General features: G+C 34.5%; 1 protein-coding gene across 5 annotated transcripts in view; it reads right to left on the bottom strand.

Annotated features, from left to right (window-relative positions):
* Window positions 1–22,451, bottom strand: part of MYO6 (myosin VI) — a 115,808-nt gene that overhangs the window by 43,312 nt on the left and 50,045 nt on the right. For all 5 annotated transcript variants that reach the window (XM_044676122.1, XM_044676123.1, XM_044676124.1 and 2 more), the window contains exons 12-17: window positions 17,882–18,039; window positions 16,058–16,149; window positions 13,194–13,266; window positions 9,322–9,449; window positions 1,919–2,014; window positions 1,257–1,430 (exon numbers count right to left, since the gene is read on the bottom strand). In XM_044676122.1, coding sequence (XP_044532057.1) covers window positions 1,257–1,430; window positions 1,919–2,014; window positions 9,322–9,449; window positions 13,194–13,266; window positions 16,058–16,149; window positions 17,882–18,039 — 721 coding nt within the window. The remainder of the gene's footprint in view (window positions 1–1,256; window positions 1,431–1,918; window positions 2,015–9,321; window positions 9,450–13,193; window positions 13,267–16,057; window positions 16,150–17,881; window positions 18,040–22,451) is intronic.

The raw sequence follows: 22,451 nt of genomic DNA, 5'->3' as shown, positions 1-22,451 counted from the left end.
AATCAATACTTTTTTTTTAAAGTTCTATTTGCATGAACTGTGAATAGTTAATATTTGTGAGTACTAAAAATAAAAGGTGAAATATGCTTCAGTGGAAATTATTTAAAATTCTTGTGTTAAATTAAAGGCTTTCTATTAAAATTCTTTAAAACTAAGAAATAGAAATATTTGTTATCATTTCAAAAAACTTTACATTGCATGTTAACATATCAAAGTTTTCATATAAATAATTATGTCAAATTTATATCACTAGTCCTAGCATTTTAAAGGAGTAATATAAATTAAAAGAAAATTAATCTTTTAAATTTTAACTATTTTTCTTACATATATACAAAAGACAAAAACAGAACAATTTCCCATGGAACTAATATGATTAATAAAAAAGTATATTATATCTATGTATTAAAAAACTTATTTCATCAAATTTTCAGGAAAAAAAATCATCACTGCATCACATATCTTGAGCCCAAAAACTCAACAATTAAGCCCAATGAGTCATTTTCCATTTTTAATGTAGATTTTTGAAGAATTACTTCACTTGTCTCAAACAATTAAAAATTCTTGATTTTAATATAAGCACAGATAAATCTGGCATGAAACGTGTCAAAAATAAATACTTTAAAGCATTTAATACCTGCCTTTTCAAATATAATTATTTTTTTATAAAATTTTAATAATTAATATATTTGTTAGTTTAGTATGCACATTTACAATGCCACAATGATAGAAAACACACTGAAATAGAATTACAAATTGCTTTGGGAAGGGCTCTTACTAAAATGGTAGCAAATTTATAAATACAAATCCATAAAGGTGATCATTTACCTGAAGCCCCTGGCTGTGCCTGCTTTTCCTCTCTCAACTCAACTAGTTCTTTCTAGCCATCCTGAGCTGGAATATCTCAGCTAAAATAAAACTGCTGAATAAGGAAAGGAAACAGAAAACATGTGGAGAAAGTAAGGTTTTGAATGTCAGCTTGACAGTAAGCAGAAGAAAGGAGAAAAATTAGGAGCAGTAATCAGATATTTTTGGTTAGGCACTAATAAAAGAAGCATTTAGAACACTGGAAGTATTTTTGTATTTGCAATTCCTCTCTATTTCATTACATTTAAAAGTTTAAAAAGATATGTTTAAGGTCAGTTTTTACATTAGAAATAATGGATTTCTCTCAATGGCTTGGTTTATATCTACTTTACTATGAAAATGTTTTGGATGAAGGAAAAACCTAAAGATTTTTTTTAAAGTCATGTTAATACCTTGAATTTGTTCCCCACGCTGATGAAGCTAAGCTTTCCTGCCTTTTGCTTGGTGTCTTTGTTGTTGTTTGTGGATGACTCAAATAAGTCCCGAATAAATTTATCCCTGGATTCACATATTAAGGATTCAAGGGACATGTGCAAAGCATCATTGTTTTTCTCAACAAATTGAGTCTGAAAAATAAATAAAACAAATTTGTTCAGAGAAATCAAACTTTACAATATCAAAAGAGTCTTCTAATACTGAAAAAAGATAAACACCTCAATCATTTTTGAAAGTTTCATATTTATAGAACCTGGAAATTGTGATCAAAATATAACATTTATCACAAAAAGATTAAAACATCAAATATGGAAAAAGCTTTTCTTTTATCTCAAATTTTGATCAGAGTATTACCAAACAGGATGTTTTCCTATGATTAAACCACTATTTCTTAACCTGAGGTCTTACCATTCCTTAAAAATCCATGAATACATTTCAGAAGGTCTGTAAATTTGTTTTTTAAAATATATTTTGATAATTTTATTTTATATATTTATACATTTTTAAAGTTATGCATTTAAAAATGCAAATTATGCATTTAAAAATATTATTCTGATAAGAGAGCCACAGGCTTTATCAGACTGCCTACTTGGGACTATGACATTAAACATATACTTACTGTTTCATAGCACACAGCTCCTGCAAAATGTCTGATGATAAAACCTTCATCATCTCTGATGTTCCTGTGAATAGTTAGTTTGGATTTCCGGGGAATCTGTAGAGGAATCCACAGGTCTTCAATTTATGAAATTATTAAATAATGGATTACATAATCTGTGATTGATTCCTTAGACAAAAAAATAATTCTCAAATTCAAAAAGTCCCTCTACCTTTCACTACTATGATGCTTTTGAAATATCAGCTACAGTTGTGGAAATGTTCTTAAATTATATATAAAATATTAAAATATCATAATACCATAGAAAAACAGGCTACCTTCAAGCATAATATGCCTTCTGTAAGATACAGTTATGTATCCTAGATTATCACAGATTTAAGCCTGGATAGGACATTAGAGATCATATAATACAGTATCTTCTTTTTACATAGAAGGAAATATAAGCCCAGGAAAACCAACTGATTTGTTGAGAGTTTCAAAGTCATCAAATGTCTGAAGGGGGATTCAAATGCAGATTCTTCTGGTGTCAAGTCCAGAACTATAAGCTCTATGCCATTTTTAAGGAGAATGCTACTATTAGCCTAAGAAAATTCCAAAAACTCAATTAAGATTTCATTAATCTTCTTCCATTTAATTAAATGCCCTGAGATTGTTTGTACATAAAAAAGAAATAATTCTTTGGTAATATATAGAATCATCAGTAATAATAAATTATATTTAGAGAACTCTATAATGTGAACAGAAATGATCATGTAGTTCAATCCCCATATTTTACAGATGGAGCCACTATAAATGAAAAATTTAATTCTTGTCTTATACCAGGCTACATCTCCTTCCCAATCACGACTAAAATAATTACAGGATAGAGCAAATAACAAAAGCAAAAACTAAAGAAAAAACTAATATAAATCTTAAATTTTAAGAACAGTCATGAGTAGGATGAATTGTGCATGGTGGATGTAAGCAGAATGTAACACAAGACACACACACACACACACACACACACACACACACACACACACACACACAAAGGATGAAAGTGAGAGAACTTTGTCATAAAAGAATTGTATGACAGGAAGAGAAGATGAGCTGGTCATGTGGTTAAAAAAAAAAGTAAAAACAAGAAAGACAAGCAAAGGGACAGCCAGAGTATTCCTCTGATATCCTCTAGATGTCAAGGAAAGAAAGGAAAGACTGGCATATTGGGTGGACTACATAAAACTTAGGATAATACAAACAAATACATCACAGGATAGGTAGGGTTGGATTTGTTACAATCTGCATTATTAGAGGGAATTATCAGATTAGTGATTACACAGATCCAACAGTGTATAAATAAGGTAAAAATTAGTTAGTCTCCATCTTTAATTTAAACAGCTACAAAGTGCTAGATGCAAAGATAAGTTAGGACAAGATTCTCTTATTTCAGATAATTTACCAGGAAGGCCTGTACTTATGTGTTAGGAAAGTGTTAGACAACAGAAGGAAAAATCTCACAATGGGAATATGAAATTCCAGATACAGGTAATCTATAGAGGGCATTTTAACCATAATACTCAGGTTTCAAGAATAGAAGAATAAGAAAATAAATGGTATTTCTACTACAAGAAATAGTTAAGCTTCCAGGTTAAGATGGTGGCAGAGTAAAAAGCAGCTGCTTAACCTCTCCTAACCGAAACATATAGGACTCCTCAAGGGGACATAAAAACAAATCCAGATGAATGAAGGGACCCCACAACAGGGCACAGCATTGAAGGTACGTGGGATCAGGGCATTTCCATGCTATAAGGGGGTGAAATAGCTCTCACTAAAGGGTGAGCTGAGTAACCCCCTTCCCCCACACACACCACCTACAAGGCCAAAGCCAGCACACAAGAGTTAGAGCAAATTTGGGGCACCCATTAAGTCCTTGGCAGGTACCTGGGGTCACCAGGGCCTGTTCCTGAGAGCAACAAGACTTAAGACCCCAAGAGGCTAAAGAACGCATGGATTTTGAACACAGACCCTGAGTGCAGGCTCAGTCGCAACTGCAAACACGGATTCTGAGCGCAGGAGCAGACCATGGGTAGGGATCAAGCGCAGAGGGGTGTATGACTGTGGAAGCACCAACCTGAAACTGTTAAAGGAGCTTCAGGCAAAGGAACAAGCAAGGGGACCATCAGGAGGCTTGACCATGAAAACAACTAGACCTGAGACCTCAGGAGCCTAAAGAAAGCAGACAAACCCTGGGCGTGAGGATAAAGCTGAGGGGGCATATGGCTCACAATGGCAGGGCAGAGACAAGAATCCCAGAAGAGAAAGATCAAAAAGAAATCTTTAACACTCAACAACTTTTACACAGAAAAAATCCAGACAACAGAGCAAACAGCAGAGGAGAACAAACAAGTAATCACATCCAAACCTTCCCAAAAAAAAATGAAAACTGGTCACAAACTATTGAAGAGTTCAAATCTGAGATTATGAGAAAGATGGTAGAGAACTGGCAAGAAAATAACAGTTTAAAAGGCACAATTTCGCAATTAGAAAATGAGGCTCAGAAATCAAATGAATTGATAAGCAAATTGAAGACCAGAAATGACCAGCTGGAAGCCTTGAAGAACCAAACAGACCAGATTCAAAAGGAAAAACTAAAAGATTATAGCCGAAAAGTAGTCACTAAAGGCTAGAATTGGGCAATTAGAAAAAGATGCCCCCAAATCAAAAGAATTGATGAGCAAATTGGAGACCAAAATCAAACAGCTGGAAAACAGGATAGACCAAATCAAAAGGGAAAATCAAAAGAATATAGCAGAGAACCAGTCTCTAAAGACAAGAATTGGGCAAGTAGAAGCCAATGATCTCTCAAGACAGCAAGAACAAATAAAGCAAAGTCAAAAGACTGATAAAATAGAAGGAAACCTGAAATATCTCAATGAGAAATTGACAGATCAAGAAAACAGGTCTAGAAGAGATAATTTGAGAATCATTGGTCTTCCTGAAAAAGCAGAAATTAATAGAAATTTGGACTCCATACTAAAGGAAATTATTCAGCAAAATTGCCCTGAAGTTCTACAAGAGGGAAATATAGACATTGAAAGGATCCATAGATCGCCCTCTACACTAAACCCTGAATAGACGACCCCCAGGAATATAATAGCCAAATTGATGAGCTTTCAAGTAAAAGTAAAGATTTTACAAGAAGCCAGAAAGAGACAATTCAGATATCAAGGAGCACCAATCAGGATCACACAGGATCTGGCAGCCTCCACACTAAAAGACCACAAGGCTTGGAATATGATATTCAGAAAGGCAAGAGAACTGAGTCTACAACCAAGGATCACCTACTGTGTAAATGGAATTAGCTCGAGCCCATTCATAGTCAAAAATCTACCCATCCTAGGCAAAGAAATGATGTAATCCTCACCTTCCTTAGTGGGGAGGGGAGACAAGTTACCCACACGTGACACATCAAAACTGACTATATACTTCCAGGGGAAAGTATGGGCACTCAGCAAGATAGAAGATTTCCAAGTATTTGCACAGAAAAGACCAGGACTAAATGAAAAGTTCGATATCCAAACACAGAAACCAAGAGGAACATGAAAAGGTAAATAAGAAACAGAGGGGAAAGAAAGAAAACTCTTATTTTTAAATTTGCCTCTTTAAAGGCTTTGATAAGATCGAATTATTTGTATTCCTATATGGAGAAATGTTATGTGTAATTCTCTGTAGTGAACTCTATTCACTATTATAGTATCCACTATTATAGTATTTAGAAGAATTATTCACAGGGAGAGGTTGGAGTACTAAATGGTCTAAGATGATAAGGGGGTGGGTGGGAAAGAGGGAGGGTGAATAGTAGAGAACACCAAGAGAAACTTGAATGAATAAGAAAAATAGGATATTCTATTACACACACAGAGGGCATGGGAAGGGGAGGGGATGAATTCTATTATAAGAAGGAGAGGAAGAGAGCATTAAGATGTAATATTTAAACCTTACTCTCAGTGGAATTAACCCTGAGAGGGAAGAGTAGCTTTATCCATTGAGATCTAGAACTCTATCTAACCCTACTGAGAAAGTCATAAGGGATAAACCAAGGGGAGCAGAGGAGTGGGGAGGTCAAAAAAGGGAGGGGAAGAGAAGGGAGAGGGAATTCATTAGGCCTTAAAAATAAAAAGAGGGGAATAACAAGGGAGGGGATAGGGAGGATAGTAAATTAAGGGAGAGGACAAGGGTTATTGGTTTAAAACAAATCACTGGTTTAAAAGGAAATAGCCTAAGAAGAAGGGGTAGAACTAAGAGAGGATACCAAAATGTTGGGGAATACACAACTGATAATTATAACTCTGAATGTGAATGGGATGATTGATTATACTAAATTAAAAAGCTTTTGTACAAACAAAAACAAAGCAACCAAAATCAGAAGGGAAACAACAAATTGGGAAAAAATCTTTATAACAAAAAACTCTGACAGGGGCCTAATTACTCAAATATACAAGGAGTTAAATCAATTGTATAAAAAATCAAGCCATTCCCCAGTCTATAAATGGGCAAGGGACATGAATAGGCAATTTTCAGATAAAGAAATCAAAACTATCAATAAGCATATGAGAAAGTGCTCTAAATCTCTAACAATTAGAGAAATGCAAATTAAAACAACGCTGAAGTATCACCTCACACCTAGCAGACTGGCTAAATGATAGTAGGGGAGAGTAATGAATGTTGGAGAGGATGTGGCCAAAATTGGGACATTAATGCATTCCTGGTGGAGTTGTGAACTGATCCAAACATTCTGGATGGCAATCTGGAATTACCCTCAAAGGGCTATAAAAGATTGCCTGCCCTTTGATCCAGCCATATCATTGTTGGGTCTGTACCCGAAAGAAACCATAGATAAACAGACTTGTATGAAAATATTTATAGCCGCAATTTTTGTGGTGGCAAAAAACTGGAAAACAAGGGTATGCCCTTCTATTGGGGAATGGCTGAACAAACTGGTATATGCTGGTGATGGAATACTATTGTGCTCAAAGGAATAACAAACTGGAGAAATTCCATATGAACTGGAAAGACCTCCAGGAATTGATGCAGAGTGAAAGGAGCTGAGCCAAAAGAACATTGTACACAGAGACCAATACACTGTGGTAAAATAGAATGTAATGGACTTCTGCACTAGAAGCAATGCAATGATCCATAACAATTCTGAGGGACTTATGGAAAAGAACCCTACCCTCATTCAGAGGAAGAACTACAGAAGAGGAAACACAGAACAAAAGCAACTGCTTGAACACATGGGTTGCAGTGGACATGATTGGGGATGTAGACCCAAAACTACCACACCAATGCAATGATCAACAATTTGGAAATAGGTCTTGATCAATGACACATGTTAAAACCAGGGGAAATGTGCATCGGTTATTGGGGGGGGGATGTTGGGGGGTGAAAGGGAAAGTAAGAACATGAATCATATAACCATGATAACTTTTCTAAAAAATAAAAATTATTTAAAAAAAAGAAATAGTTAACTACAAAGGTAGACAATTTAAAAATGAAAAACATGGCAAACTCTCAGTTTTATAATGGCTGTAAGCATCAAATTCTATATCAATTCCTCTATACTTTTATTAATTTGAAATTGCCCTTCCTGGCAGTAGATATCATTTATTTAAACTGCTAAATAATCAAGGAAATAAATACCATATTCTTCAAACTAAGAACAGTAGACTGCAGAGATGTTTTACTGCTAAATGCTTTAAATGATGATTCATGAATGGTAGACTTTTTTTAGCTATTTCAATGAATCTCAGTTCCATATGTAAAACAAGGATGATTATATTATTTCTGTGGTCCACTCCAGGTCTAAATTTCTGTAAAGTCTAAGATATAGTCATTGTTTTAGAAAATTAAATCACATTTCCTTTTAGGAGTTAGTTAGAGTAGTTAACAATAATAACTGACATTTAAATAGTGTTTTAAGCTTTACAAAGCACTTTATATGATTAAATCACATTATACATATACATATACCTATATATATATGTATACATATAATGTATTTATAATGTATTATCTCATTTGGTCCTCACAAGTAGTTTGGGAGATATTATGATCATTTTTAAGAGCAATGGTCCTGCCTAAAGAGCCAGTAATATTCTTCTGCGGTCAGATTTGAGTGTGTCCTTCCTAACTTGAATTCCAGGGCTTTTATTTACTATACTAAAAAGCTACCTCACAAGTTAAAGGATTTTCAACAAGATTGTCAAATAATGTTTACCCTAATGAGAAATCTAGAAAAAATTTGTGATTTCATTAGCATGAGGAACTGCTAGAGTAGGAAACCCTTGTACACAGATAACTTATAGGTCTATAACTTAGAAGATAAGGCAAAGGGAGTTATTTAAAATGCACAAAGGTTAAGTGATTTGCTCAAGGGCATCCAGTATTTAAGTGTCAGAAATAGTACTTGAAAAACCAAGTTCTTGCTGATTCCAAGTACAGTATCTTTTTTAGGGGGCGGGGGAAGTCTTGGGGGGGGGGGAGTTAACTCTTACTTTCTGTCTTAGAATCAATATGTTAAGATTCTAAGGCAGAAGAGCAGTAAGGGCTAGGCAATGGGAGTTAAGTCTCTTGCTCAGGGTCATACAGCTATAGGAAGCAGCTGAGGTCAGATTTGAACCTATGACCTCCCATCTCTAGGCCTATCTCTCAATCCACTGAGACTCCTAACCACCGCCACAAGTACAGTATCTTATTAACTATGCCTACTGGTCATTATTTTACTGAAATATATCAATTATCTTTTAGAACTTCTATTTTGAGTCCTATGATTTTCATTCTGAATTTACAAATAAATTGGAATTCATTGAGAATAGATATTGTGTATCCTAGGTTAATTCAAAAAATTGCATATCTGACTTTCTTATTCCATGATCTTTCCCTCAGTGGAACAAATGAAAACTTGGCTTCTACTTCAGAAAGTAGAGCAATATGTGATATATGGTTTATAACAGTGGTTCCCAAACTTTTTTGGCCTACTGCCCCCTTTCCAGAAAAAATATTACTTAACCCCCTGGAAGTTAATTTTTTTTAATTTTAATAGCAATTAATAGGAAAGATAAATGCACCTGTGGACATCACCGCCCCACCTGGATCGCTGCAGCACCCACAAGGGAGTGGTAGCGCCCACTTTGGGTTTATAACAAAATAAATACTATGTTAAGTAAAAAGAAGAAATTTCTAGTTTTTAGAAAAATGTACATTTGTGAAAAGTAATATTTTAAATTCCCCTTATTAATCTTCAGGAATATTTAATCATAGAGCAAGCTCCATTAATGTATCTTCAAAAAGATGAGATCTTATTCTCTTTTTCACTACATTAAATCTTCTTTATAAGATTAATAATTTTCTAACAGTAAACTCACAGTAAGGCGAAAATGATCCTTGTGCTTCTGATGAACTGCAGCTGTAAAGTGTTGGTCACTTGGTTGAGGAAGACGATTTTCTTCATCCAAAATATCTAGTACTCCCACTAATTTTGCTTCAATTAAATCTATTTAAATGAAAAGAACAAAATGCTCAAAACAACGTCAAATGTAATTAAACATAGTTTGTAGCATTAAAGAAATGTTAACAATCCACTGATCTTAGACTAGAACAACTTAAGAGTCTATAGGCATTCTATGCTAACTACTGATTTTTATTGTAAATATTGTCATTGTGGTTCACTAAAAAGTTGAAGTACAGTGAATTTTAAAAGGCATTTAGAATTTTACGAAAAAAGAAATTTCTTACTTTTCTTCTGAAATAGTTAATGAGGCCTACTAGAGGAAGAATAACTTCCTTTTCTCATCTGGATCATGACTTTTGTAAATAGATTAACTTACAATCCTTCAGAACAAAAAAAAATTTCAAAATATCCTTGCTTCTTCATACCACTTTGCTTCCTTTACAGTCTTGCTAAAAATTCAATTTTCTAAAATTACTTGGATTAAATATTTAAATCACTCTGTACATCAGTGGTTCCCAAACTTTTTTGGCCTACTGCCCCCTTTCCAGAAAAAATTTTACTTAGTCCCCTAGAAATTTTTTTAATTTTAATAGCAATTAATAGGAAAGATAAATGCACCTGTGGCCATCACCGCCCCCTGGATCACTGCAGCACCTACTAGGGGGCGGTATCGCCCACTTTGGGAATCACTGGTGTACATTATTAGATTTTGTTAATGTTTCCCAAACACCTTATTCTTAAAAGTAAATTAACAATAACTCTCCAGGGACAGCAAAATCTAATGTCAAAAGTATATATAGAATGTGTTAGGAATTAAGAGACCCAGGTTCTAGTCCCAGTTTTGTCACTAACCAGCAGTAGGATTTTGACTTGATAATCATTCTGTGTCACGGTTTTCTTTTCTAAAATGGATGCAATACTTGAGGAGGCACTGAAAAGAGTATCAGACTACAAATCTGAGAGTCTGTGTTCTGATCTCAGTTTCCTACTCTGGCAAACAGACTGTATCTAAACAAAAGTGTGTATAATAATATCTGCAGTTCCAACCTTATTTTTTCATGAGGCTCAAATGAAGAGTATGAATATAAAGTGTTTTACAAACTTTGAAATGATATATAAAGTAAACTATATTATTATTGCCATCATTCAACCAAGTCTAGCACCTCCTTACAATATGACTTGGTGAATTGTTTCTTGTCTATCCAAATGAGTCTCTTGGATGGTTTTCCTTTTTCTTCCTTGTATCTCCCTGATCAGAACTGTTACTTTTTATATCATGAATTTCATTCATGACAGCTTCCTTATCCTTCCTGAGCTAACTATCTTCTCTGGAATTTTAGATCCTGGTGTCCTATCTAGACTTTCTCTAAAATCTATCTGATCTCCCAAAATGTGATGTTGCCTGTTACACTACAGTCAATTTGCTTCCCTTCAATGACAGATTCTAAGATAGAGTGGTTCCTAGCCCCAAGGTTCCTATCATTTTAAAACAACTCATTTTTCCTCATTGGTGAAAATCAAGTCTAATATAAGAATATGCCACAACAATTCCTCCTTTTTTGGAGAATTAAGTTATCATTAAAGCAATCCAGAAATTATTAGTTCCTCTGTTTTGGACAGAGCAAGATCTGAAGGAGATGATCAGATCATTAAAGTTCCCCCACTGCTTTTATATCATGCCTTCAGGCATGTCTTATAATCTATTTGCTCTATCCATATAGTCTACAGCATACTCCAAAAAAAATAAGATTGATTTTGTTTCTTCCTCCATTGATATTCACCCAAATGTTCTCTACCATGTTTCCCTGATTGGACTATATTTTCTTAATATTCAATGTTATTCTTCTCTTTATCTATCCTTTTCAATAAAGAAGATACCCTTCAAAGCCACATCCTGCCAATGAGTCCTATCCCATCTAGTGTCAGTCACACCTGAGCAAACCAAATTTGTCTTTCTGTGTTAAAATCTCTACTTCATCTTATTTATTACCCGCCCTCTGTGTATTTATTTATAAATATTGGAAGTCATTCATTACACTTGCTGGTTCTTGTGTTTTCTCTTTAGTGAATTTCTAGGTATCTTGATGATTATTCCTCTTCCTACGCTATAGCTATTCTGTAGCTAGGCAGATTTATGTAGTAAGATATCTCAGCCTTCCTTGCCTATAGTCCAAAGAGTTTTTTATTAAATTTGTAAGATTATAGGCAAAGACTTAATTTGTATGTTATTGTGCCAATCACAAACTCTCTATGTCTTAATTTCCTTATGCAAAAATTATGAATAATAAACCATATCCTATCTATTCTCAGGGTTTGTGCTACATTTCTCGTGATTCCCAACGGGTTTCCTGTTTGGGATTATGTATTCAAGGTGAGGAACGGCTTTAAATAGGGGGAAGTGACTTTGAACTTTCTCTTTTAGCGACCTGGGTGCGCGAAGGTACGAAAAGGTAAAAATGGCTGAGGCGGCAGTTTGAATACTAACAGGTGCGTGGTCTAATGATTTTTATCTCTATCAGCATGGCTTTTATTAAAATACTATTCTCCCTTTTAGTATCTACCTTAATCATTTTTAATAACAACAATGAGGAATTTGAGTTAGGCCTTAAAGTCTTGGAAATATTATGACACAAAGAGTTACATAAAGGGAGATGGGATCTTTAGGAATAGAGGACAGAGCCCAAGAAAGGGAATATTTAGGGAAGGGGGAATAAACAAATTTTGATACGAAAATAACAAGTGCTTTGAAATTGCTATACACACCTAAATTCCCATAATTATCATATGCTACCTAGTTCTCACTCAGAGTTTGGGACTGGAAAACCAAATTTCCAAAAGGATTTTCTCCTGATATTTGTCCCAGACAGTGAGATTGTGTATGAGTTGGGGAACAAAAACAGTGGCAGATGTTGGTAGCTGAGAAGTGACTTAGAGGCAACAGCTATTCACTTTTACGCACAAGGTTTTAACAATACAAATTTCCTGGTTACATCTGTAATTAAATTATCAGTCATAGAAAGGCAAATTGGTCCTAAACATACACAAGAAGTGAGTCATGAGATAAATCCTTCCTTTGGCCTCAAGAGAAGTCAATATATTATGATATGCAAAAGAGAACTGTTCTCATTATCACATCAATTATAGAAAAAGAAACAGACATGTTACTCAATTCAACCCAACTGCAAAAAAAGTTCAGTAGTTCAAAAACTGTTCTGATTCCATATCACTGCATCTTCATTATTCTATTTAATTTACTTTAATGTATTTACAGAATTCACTTATTCTAAATTTCTAATTTTATTTTAACATGGCCATATGAAAACTCAAAGGCATTAAACAGCATTAGAAAAGTTTTTAGTAATCAAAGAGAGTTAAGTAGGCAGAATCCAGTCTAAGAAGTATTATTAAAGAAATGAAGTCTTTCTCAATAACCAATCACATCTTTATTTCAGCTATTCAAAGTGTTATTTTTTAAATCTTTACCTTTTGCTCTTAGAATCTATATGAATTCTAAGGCAGAAGCATGGTAAAGACTAGGCAACTGGGGTTATATAACTTGTCTAGGGTCATACAGCTTGGGAGTGTCTGAAGCCAGATTTAAAGCCAGGTCCTCCCAAGTCCAGGTCTGGGGCTCCATTCACTATGCTACCTAGAAGCCCCTAACCAAAGTGTTTAATAGCCTTAGACTGGAATTCTAGCTAGGCAATGAATCAAAATCCATTCTAATAAAATTAGTGAATTCAAAATTTGCCATATTTCTCAAAAATATAATCAAATAAGACATACCAATACAGTCTTGATTATCCACATAGTGTACTTCATTAACTCCTAAGCCTTCTTTTTGATAGAGTTCTTGTTCCTAAATAAAAATGAAATAATTAAAGATATGTATTTCTCCTGAGGCATGAAATTGCTTCAATATTTTATGCTGGTTGCAGTATAATTAATAATTGTGGGTATTTACATTACACTGAGTAAAAAAGGGTAATCAAACAAGAAATATTTATAGGCACTATGTACCCAGGAATTGCTGGTACTAAGAATAGAAATACAATAAAAAACCCACACTTGCAGAGAGTTTGCTGGAAGAATGTACTACTAAATGGTAAAAAGAGAAAGTCCTGGCTTTTAAGGAATACACAAGCAAACATGCCCCCAGGAAGCTGAGTAAATACCCCAAAATCAAGTATATGAACCATATACATGGAACTGTATTCACTGGGAGATTTATACATAATCAGTCATGTAAATAGCAAGTACCTAAGAAATTAGGCGAAACAAAACAAACAAAACAAACCCTCTGGAAGGTACTTATAAACCTACAAGACAGAAGATATTTACCAATATTTCTATAACTATGTATTCTCATCATTGATAACAGCAGAACCAACGTTTTGGACTCTTTACATTTCAGTTCTTAGGGTACTATTTGAGATAAAAATGTCGCTAAAAACAAATTTTAAAAGAGGAGCAGCTGTACAAGACCAAGTATACAACTAAGAAATCAGTGCTGAGGGCAACAAAGTTTTGAAAGGCACTGGGGAATTTGTTTTCAAAATATTTCTGAGTCAAAGACACCAAAAGAATATAACTCAACTGAAAGAATGCCAGAATCCTAAAAGAGCGACTAAGACACCAATAACTGAAGTGCTCAAATATTTCTCTATTGTCATGTCTCCAAAAGAACAGTCTACTCTCATATCAAAGATATCCCCAAGGAAAATGGAGAAAGAAATAGGTTAACTTTAATAAATGATTTAGCAACAGACTACAAATCATAAAACTGACTAAAAAGTGGAAAGAATTACATGACCCCATGTTTATTGAGGTTTAGGAGGGAAAGCATATAACTTGACAGAATAAATTATATTCTAAAAAAGGTCTCTTCCAAAAAAGTTTGACCCTGGCATACACTAAGGACATGTAAGATTCCTTGGTTGAGATCATCACAGAAATAACTTTGTTCATTGTGCTTTTAATAATCACTTGAAAGAAAAAAAGCAAAAACTGGGAGAAGTATTTTAAACAAAGATGCTTTACTATAATAAAGGGCAGTCCTAATTTAAAAAAAAAAGATTGTCTATAGTGAAATCCTCCAGGATCCCTGTTTACAAGTAATTACAAGAGGTAATATTTACATAATACTCTTAAGTTTTGCAAAATGATTTATAGAGTTTCTCATTTGATCCTGACAACTCTGAAGTAAGTGGTATTACCTCCATCTTATGGATAAGAAAAGTATAGCTGAGAGATATTAAATAACTTTCCCCAGGGTCACATAGTAAATGTCTGAGGTGGGACTGGAACTCAGGTCTTCCTGACTCTTCAGTATCATCAAATACATCAAACTCCAAAATGCTTCAGGCCCTCAGCAGTAAGATCCACAACCAATCAACAAATCTGTCTGGCAAAGTCCCCGAGGAAGTAGAGTAAATAAAGAATATACATTGGCCATATTATGCTACACAGTAGATGACAATGTGTAGTATATGTATACTAAGTAGGCACTGAAGATATACAGTTGCCCTTGGCTCCAAATATAAATAATAAAGTAGCACAGATTATATTTGGCAAACACTACACATTCTTTGAAAGCTCCAAAATTGTTCTCTGACATAAAAGCTCATGTTTTTACACCAACAGTTTCTTAGTGAAGAAATGTAGGCAGAAATCATAGAACACCACAATTCTACCCCTCCAAAAAGATTAAATTTGAAGCTAATACAAAGGATAATGGAAAATGCATATTATATTTCAACATAATTACCAATTATGACAAACAAAAGAAGTAGAATAAATGATATCAAGGAAATTTATATTTGAAAAATAAAGTTAATCATGCATCAAAAACAAAGGATAAGAGCAAGATAGTGCTAGTGTCATACTGGTACCAAAGGAATGTAAAAAAATTCTAGAAGATGACTGCCAGGATTTTGCATAGATATTCTATGAAGGAATTATATATATTTATTAGAACATGGACAAGAATCCAAAAGGATAAGAAGACCCAAATTAAGTTACAACCTGCAGCATTTGAAGACATATCAACACTGATGATCATAAATCCACTTAACAGATGAAATAATAAAGTATCTCACTATTTAGAAGTTTGTTCCCAAAGGGAACTATACTAATATGAGACTATAGTAGAGAAGGTTATACCACCTGAATGTTCTACAAAATTTTAAATATGTATATTGTAAAGCATAGTCATAAAAATATAAAAATGGAAAGAATATATGCATCAAAATTTTTAAAGGTCCTAAAAAAGGAAAAAGAGATGATGTATTAAAAGAAAATATATCAAGGGGACTGCTGGGTAGCTCAGTGGATTGAGAGCTAGGCCTAGAGACAGGAGGTCCTAGGTTCAAATCTGGCCTCAGATACTTCCCAGATGTGTGACCCTGGGCAAGTCACTTAACCCCCATTGCCCAGCCCTTACCCAGTATTGATTCTAAGATAAAAGGTAAGGGTTATTTAAAATAAAAATAAAAATAAAGAAAAGAAAATATATCAAGAAATTATGTTCAGTAGTTATGCTGAAATTCAATAGTAATAGGTTTAGCAAATCAAATAAACCAAAATCACTTTTACTTTTGTCCTCTAAAAATCTATATTATATTTTAACCGATAAATATATTGTAAATTACCTCCTTCAAAATCCTTTCATTGAAAAATTGCTGTAGCTTTTCATTGCAGTAGTTGATGCAAAACTGTTCAAAGCTGTTGTGTTCGAAGTACTCTGTAGGATAAAATATAAAATTATAATAAATATTCCTTATCAGACTAATTACATAGCTTTTTCTCAAAATAAGTTTTAATTGTACCAAAGATTTAAAACCAGATTAGGTAAAAGTCAATAGTTCTAACTAGCATTCACTTTTCTATCCTACCATAACAATACCCATTCTGAGACTTTAATTTTATTAAACATTTCTCTTAAAGGTGGGGTTTTAGTTGGTACTTCGAGGAAGCCAAGAAAGTAAAAGAATGAAAATGGAATATGAGAGAGTGAAGAGCTCAGAATAATACCTAGATTTCAAGCCTGAGTGACTAGAAAGTTTATCCTCTTTAGCAGCAATGGCAAAGTATTGGCATGTATGCCCAGCCAGCACAGGCAAGAAGCTGCTCCATTCCCACTCTTTCCAGCACACAATGACAATTTTTGCATGCCCCACCCCTTTGACTGTCCACCCAAAGCAAGCACTTCCTCCCTTAGCTCTCTGGGGCAGTGCCGAGGGCTCACAGGCAGCTTGAAGTTGCAGTTTGGGCATGCAGACTTGAAAACCTTTGCCAATTAGGAGGGAGGGAAGGTTTAGGGGGAAAGAAAATGTATACTGGGCATCCAGTTCTAGAAATTAAGTCATCAAAATAAGTAAAAATAAAAACAAAAAATTCCTACCATTCTTTTAAATTTCTCGTCTATGAACCATCTGCTTGTTACTTAATCCATAAAATAAAAATGTAGATATGTATAAGAAAATATAACTTTAAGGAAAATATATAATAAATAAGCAGAGTCATGACTAGGAACTATAGGAATGGAGTCAATTAGGCAAAATTTATGAGGAATGTGGTGTGGGAGGTAGGAAAAGAGAGAGTAAAGAGAGAGAAAATAAAAATAATCATTTAGGTTATGGAACTTAAGCAAGCTGAGGAGAAGCAAGGATAAGAAATTAAAAGAAAAAAAGGGCTAAAGTGAAGAAAAAACCATGAGGAATTTATCACAGAGGGAGTTGGGGATGACCTGGTGGTCCACACTTGATACCAGCAAGGATCTGGACAAAATTGAGTCAACTTTAAAAGAAAAGAAGTGGTTGAATCCTCCAGGAAGAGGATATGAAAACAATAGTAGAAAACAAAGATCCCAACTTCTCCTCCTCGCCCCATGTGCCAAGGAATATAAGAGAAATAATAGCCTTTAGAGACAGTGCCAAAGTTAGCTTCAAAAGAAATCAAGGTTTCAGAGGGCACTAGGTGAAATGAAAGAAGTTAAAAGTAAAAGATTAACATTCATATGGCCATAGATTCAGAGCTAGAAAGGACCTTGGAAGCCATCTAGTTGAAACCTTTGAGACCAGAGAGGTATAATCACACAAGTTAATACCAATACCAAAAGCAAAGCTCAGGTCCTCTAACTCTAAAACCCATATTTTCTCCCTCTACTATAAAGGAAAATGGTTCTCAGAAGACACAGGTAAAAAGGAGGGTAGCAGAGAATCAGTGCTTTGCCAAAGGATAGGGCTAAGTTTACTGGTGTCAAAGATAAGACAAAGAAGTAGAAAAGTGACCTTCTCTGCATCACCTTCGCTTCATCCCCTAGATGATCCTTAGCTGATTCCAAGTATCACTCACAAGTATGTGTGCCCAGCTTAGTCTTCAGAGAATTAGTTAAGCTTAATATCTCAGTGACAGTAGACCAGAAAAGTCATGGTTTTGAACCTTAAGAAAATATAAAAGTATATCAAACTTACCAAAACCAGCAATATCCAGCACTCCAATAAAAAACGATGATGTTTCAAAAGGAAAACACTGATTTACTCTGTTCACCACATGATCAAAAAGGTGACTATAGACAGTTTTTGCCAAGGCATCACGTGCATTGTTGGCTTGCTCCACTTTCAGGGGTACCCTACAAAACAAATACAAAAATGTTAAAAATAATTCTAAGCACATGATATTATAGCCTTGAGCTATATCCATAAATGTAAAGTTAAATCAATAAATAAAGCCACTTAAATGTATTGGGCCAGCATCAATACAGAAGACTTTTATATTACCATATACCTCAATCATACAATTCTCCTCCAAAATCTCAATGTCTCAGTATGGTGTCATGGTAAACCTGGAAGCTCAAGACCTCTGCCAACAAAGTACATGCTCTGGCACAGTCTATCCTTCCAGAAAAGTTTCAAGTATGGCACCAGACAAGACCAGCACAAACTAAAAGAGGATCTGCCACCAATAGGCTGTCTACCTGGCAATGTGTCCTTTAGCCATGTTAACCCATTAGACAAAGATAAATACAAAATGACCCTCAGTCCTAAGCAGTCCCTTTCCACTTCAGTGACAAGGCAGAGTACCAGAAAAGGGGGAAGATGGTGATAAGAATTATGGTTTTAAAAACTCTGTAAACCTCAAATTGGCTGTTGTTACTATAAATATGAAGGAGGCAGCTACATGGCACAATAGATAGAATACTGGACCTAGAATAAGGAAGACCTGAGTTCAAATGGGGGCTTAAACACTGACTATGTAACCCTGAGCAAGTCACTTAACCTCTATTTACCTTAATTCACTGGAGAAAAAAATAGTAAATCAATCCAATAGCATCACCAAGAAAATTCCATGGACATCAGGATCCACAGTGTCACAAAGAGTCAGACCACTGAACAACTAAATAACAACTATAAATAAGAGCTCCTTTTTTAATAACCAATCACTTAATCAATAAGCATTTATTAAATGTCTACTATATACCAAGAAATATATTAGATGATCAGCATAGAAAGATGAAAATGTAACAGTTCTTGCAGTCCAAAGGGAAGAAAGCATATATAAAAAGATAAAGACAGAGTCAGACATATAGATGACCAAAAAGATATCATATTAATGGAGAAACTGCAGTATGTCAATCTTGATAATCTCACTCCAAACAAAATCAGAACAATGTTACAGCTAAATATATGCATTACTTAGAGATATTCACTAGGAAGACAAAAAAAAAACCATTGTCAGAGTTTGGTTTTAGTACTCTCAAAGGAAACAAGAACTATAACTTCATGGGACAATTGGTCATTTAACATCACAGTACTTGTGGTTAAATATCTGCAAAATGACCACTACAAAATAGTTGCTGCCTTTACACTAAAAAAAAAAAAACAAAGAGTTTAAAGGGCTAAAGAAACATTATTGAAGGCAGAACACTACAGCAGGAGATACCAGGAAAGGGAGCATATAAGAGGTGGTGTTTGAGCTGAGTTTTAAAGGAAACCAGAAATACTGAGAGACAAAGGCAAGAAAAGAAACATTTTAAGCATGTAAAAAAGTCAGTACAAAGAAAGAAAGGAGAAAATGAAGGATTACATGTATAACAGCAAGTAAGGAAAGAATGGCCAGACTAGAGAGCACATAAATAGAAATAATGTCTAAAAAGACAAAAAAGAGAGGAAAGGGCCAGGTTGTGGAGGATTTTGAATATCAAACAAGAGTAGTTTGTGTGTAATCCTGAAGATAATAAAAGAGCAAGTGTGGTTCCTGAATGTGGAAGGAACCTTGTTAGACCTACACTTTAAGAAATTCATTTTAGTGGCTGGGGAAAAATAGATTAGAGTAGGGAGAACAATTAGGCAGGAAGATGAATTAGAAGGCCACTGAAATATTCCAGGAAAGAAGTGATGAGGACCAGAACTGGGGCGGGGGGGGGGGAGGGTCACACAAGTGGAAAGAAGGCATGTAAGATATATTGGGGAGACAAGAATCATGAGATGTGAAAAACAATTGGATATGTGAGTAAGAAGGAGGATTCAAAGAAGACTAGAAGAATGATGGTGTACTTAATGGCAGGAGAAAAGGTCAGAAGGAAAGGTTTGAGAGGAGAAGTAATGAGTCCTAATTTGAGCAGATTGTGTTTTGAGATATCTATAGGTCATAGAATTTGAAAAGACTAATAAGCAATTGTTAATTTGGGACTAATAGAAAGAATAGAATTAGATAAGTCAGTCTGGGAATTATCAACATCATCATATCTATATATTGTTTTAAGATTTGCAAAGTAATTTTTATGTTATGCCATTTGATCTTCACAACAATACAAATAATAACTGAGCCCATGAGACCTGATGAGATCACCAAGTGAGAAAACAATGCAAGAAAATAAAAGAAGGTTTAGAACAGAGTTCAGGGAATACTCATGGAAACTTGGGTGAAGATTCAATCTAAGAAACAAAAAAAAGTCACATAGGGAAGGAGGAGAATGGCGGGGGGGGGGGGGGGGAGACAAGAGAGAGTAGAATCATGAAAAATCCAGAGAAGAAAGAGTATCCATGGGGAGAACGTGATCAATACTGTAAAATGCTATACAGTCAAAGAAGGACGAAGACTTAAATAAGGTCATTAAATTTGTCAATTAAAGAGATCATTGATAACTTTGGAGATAACAGATTTCATCAAGTGTAGGAATCCAGATGATTTAAAAGAAAGTGAGGACAGTAAGAAGACGGGTGTTGGTGGATCACAAAGTACATGGAGGGAAATAAAGTATAAGAAAATAGAAAGATAGGGAGGGAATGGGTTGGAAAAGGTCTCAAAAATGTCAAACAGAGGATTTCTTATTTGATCTTGAAGGCCATTCAGAGCCACTGAAGCAGGGATGGGATTTGGTCAGTCCTGTGCTTTAGGAAGATGGCATTAGCAGATGAGTGGATAGCGTGGGGAGGCACTAGCAAGATGACCAACTGAAAAGCTCTCATAATAGTTTATCACCATGACAGTGGGTTTGTGAGTGGGTGTGTGAGTGGAGAGAAGAGGATGTTAACAGAGACCTTGTGAAGGTAGAAACTACAAGACTAGGCAAGAGATTGAAAATTCAGAGTGAGTGTAATAAAGGATTTAAGGATAGCACTGTGGTGGTAATCCTGGGTGCCTGGGATGATGGTGGTACCCTCAAAAGTAATAGGAGACATTAAGAACTATTTCACCCAATTATATGGCAACAAATATAACAATTTAGGAGATATGGATGAATATTTACAAAAATATAAATTGCCTAGATTAACAGCAGAAGAAATAGAATACCTAAATAATCCCATATCAGAAATAGATATTGAACAAGCCATTAAAGAACTCCCTAAGAAAAAATCACCAGGACCTGATGGATTCACAAGTGAATTCTATCAGACATTCAAAGAGCAACTAATCCCAATACTATACAAATTATTTGATATGATAAGCAAAGAAGGAGTCCTACCAAATTCCTTTTATGACACAAATATGGTACTGATTCCAAAGCCAGGGAGATCAAAAACGGAGAAAGGAAACTATAGACCAATCTCCCTAATGAACATAGATGCAAAAATCTTAAATAGAATACTAGCAAAGAGACTCCTGCAAGTAATTAAGAAGATCATCCACCATGATCAGGTGGGAATTATACCAGGAATGCAAGGTTGGTTCAACATTAGGAAAACCATCCACATAATTGACCATATCAATAGTCTAACAAACAAAAATCACATGATCATCTCAATAGATGCTGAAAAAGCCTTTGACAAAATACAGCATCCATTCCTATTGAAAACATTGAAAAGTATAGGAATAGAAGGACCTTTCCTAAAAATAATAAACAGTATATACCTAAAACCATCAACAAGCATTATATGCAATGGGGATAAATTAGAAGCCTTCCCAATAAGATCAGGAGTGAAACAAGGATGCCCATTATCACCTCTATTATTCAACATAGTACTAGAAACACTAGCAATAGCAATTAGAGAAGAAAAAGAAATTGAAGGTATCAAAATAGGTAATGAGGAGACTAAGCTATCACTCTTTGCAGATGATATGATGGTCTACTTAAAAAATCCTAGAGAATCAACTAAGAAGCTTGTAGAAATAATCAACAACTTTAGCAAAGTTGCAGGATATAAAATAAATGCACATAAATCATCAGCATTTCTATACATTTCCAACACATTAGAACAGCAAGAAGTAGAAAGAGAAACACCATTTAAAATCACCCTAGACAATATAAAATACTTGGGAATCAATCTAACAAAACAAACACAGCTATTATACGAAAACAACTACAAAACACTTTCCAAACAAATAAAACTGGACCTCAACAATTGGAAAGCCATTAACTGTTCATGGGTAGGACGAGCAAACATAATAAAAATGAACATCCTACCCAAATTAATTTACCTATTTAGCGCCATACCTATCAAATTACCAAAAAACTTCTTTACTGAATTAGGAAAAAACTATAACAAATTTCATTTGGAATAACAAAAGATCAAGAATATCAAAGGAAATAATGAAAAAAAA

This window comes from Gracilinanus agilis, chromosome 4 (assembly GCF_016433145.1).
Source record: "Gracilinanus agilis isolate LMUSP501 chromosome 4, AgileGrace, whole genome shotgun sequence".
Lineage (NCBI taxonomy): Eukaryota > Metazoa > Chordata > Mammalia > Didelphimorphia > Didelphidae > Gracilinanus > Gracilinanus agilis.
Note: the sequence above shows the minus strand (reverse complement) of the source record. Positions and strands in the feature narration are given on the sequence as shown.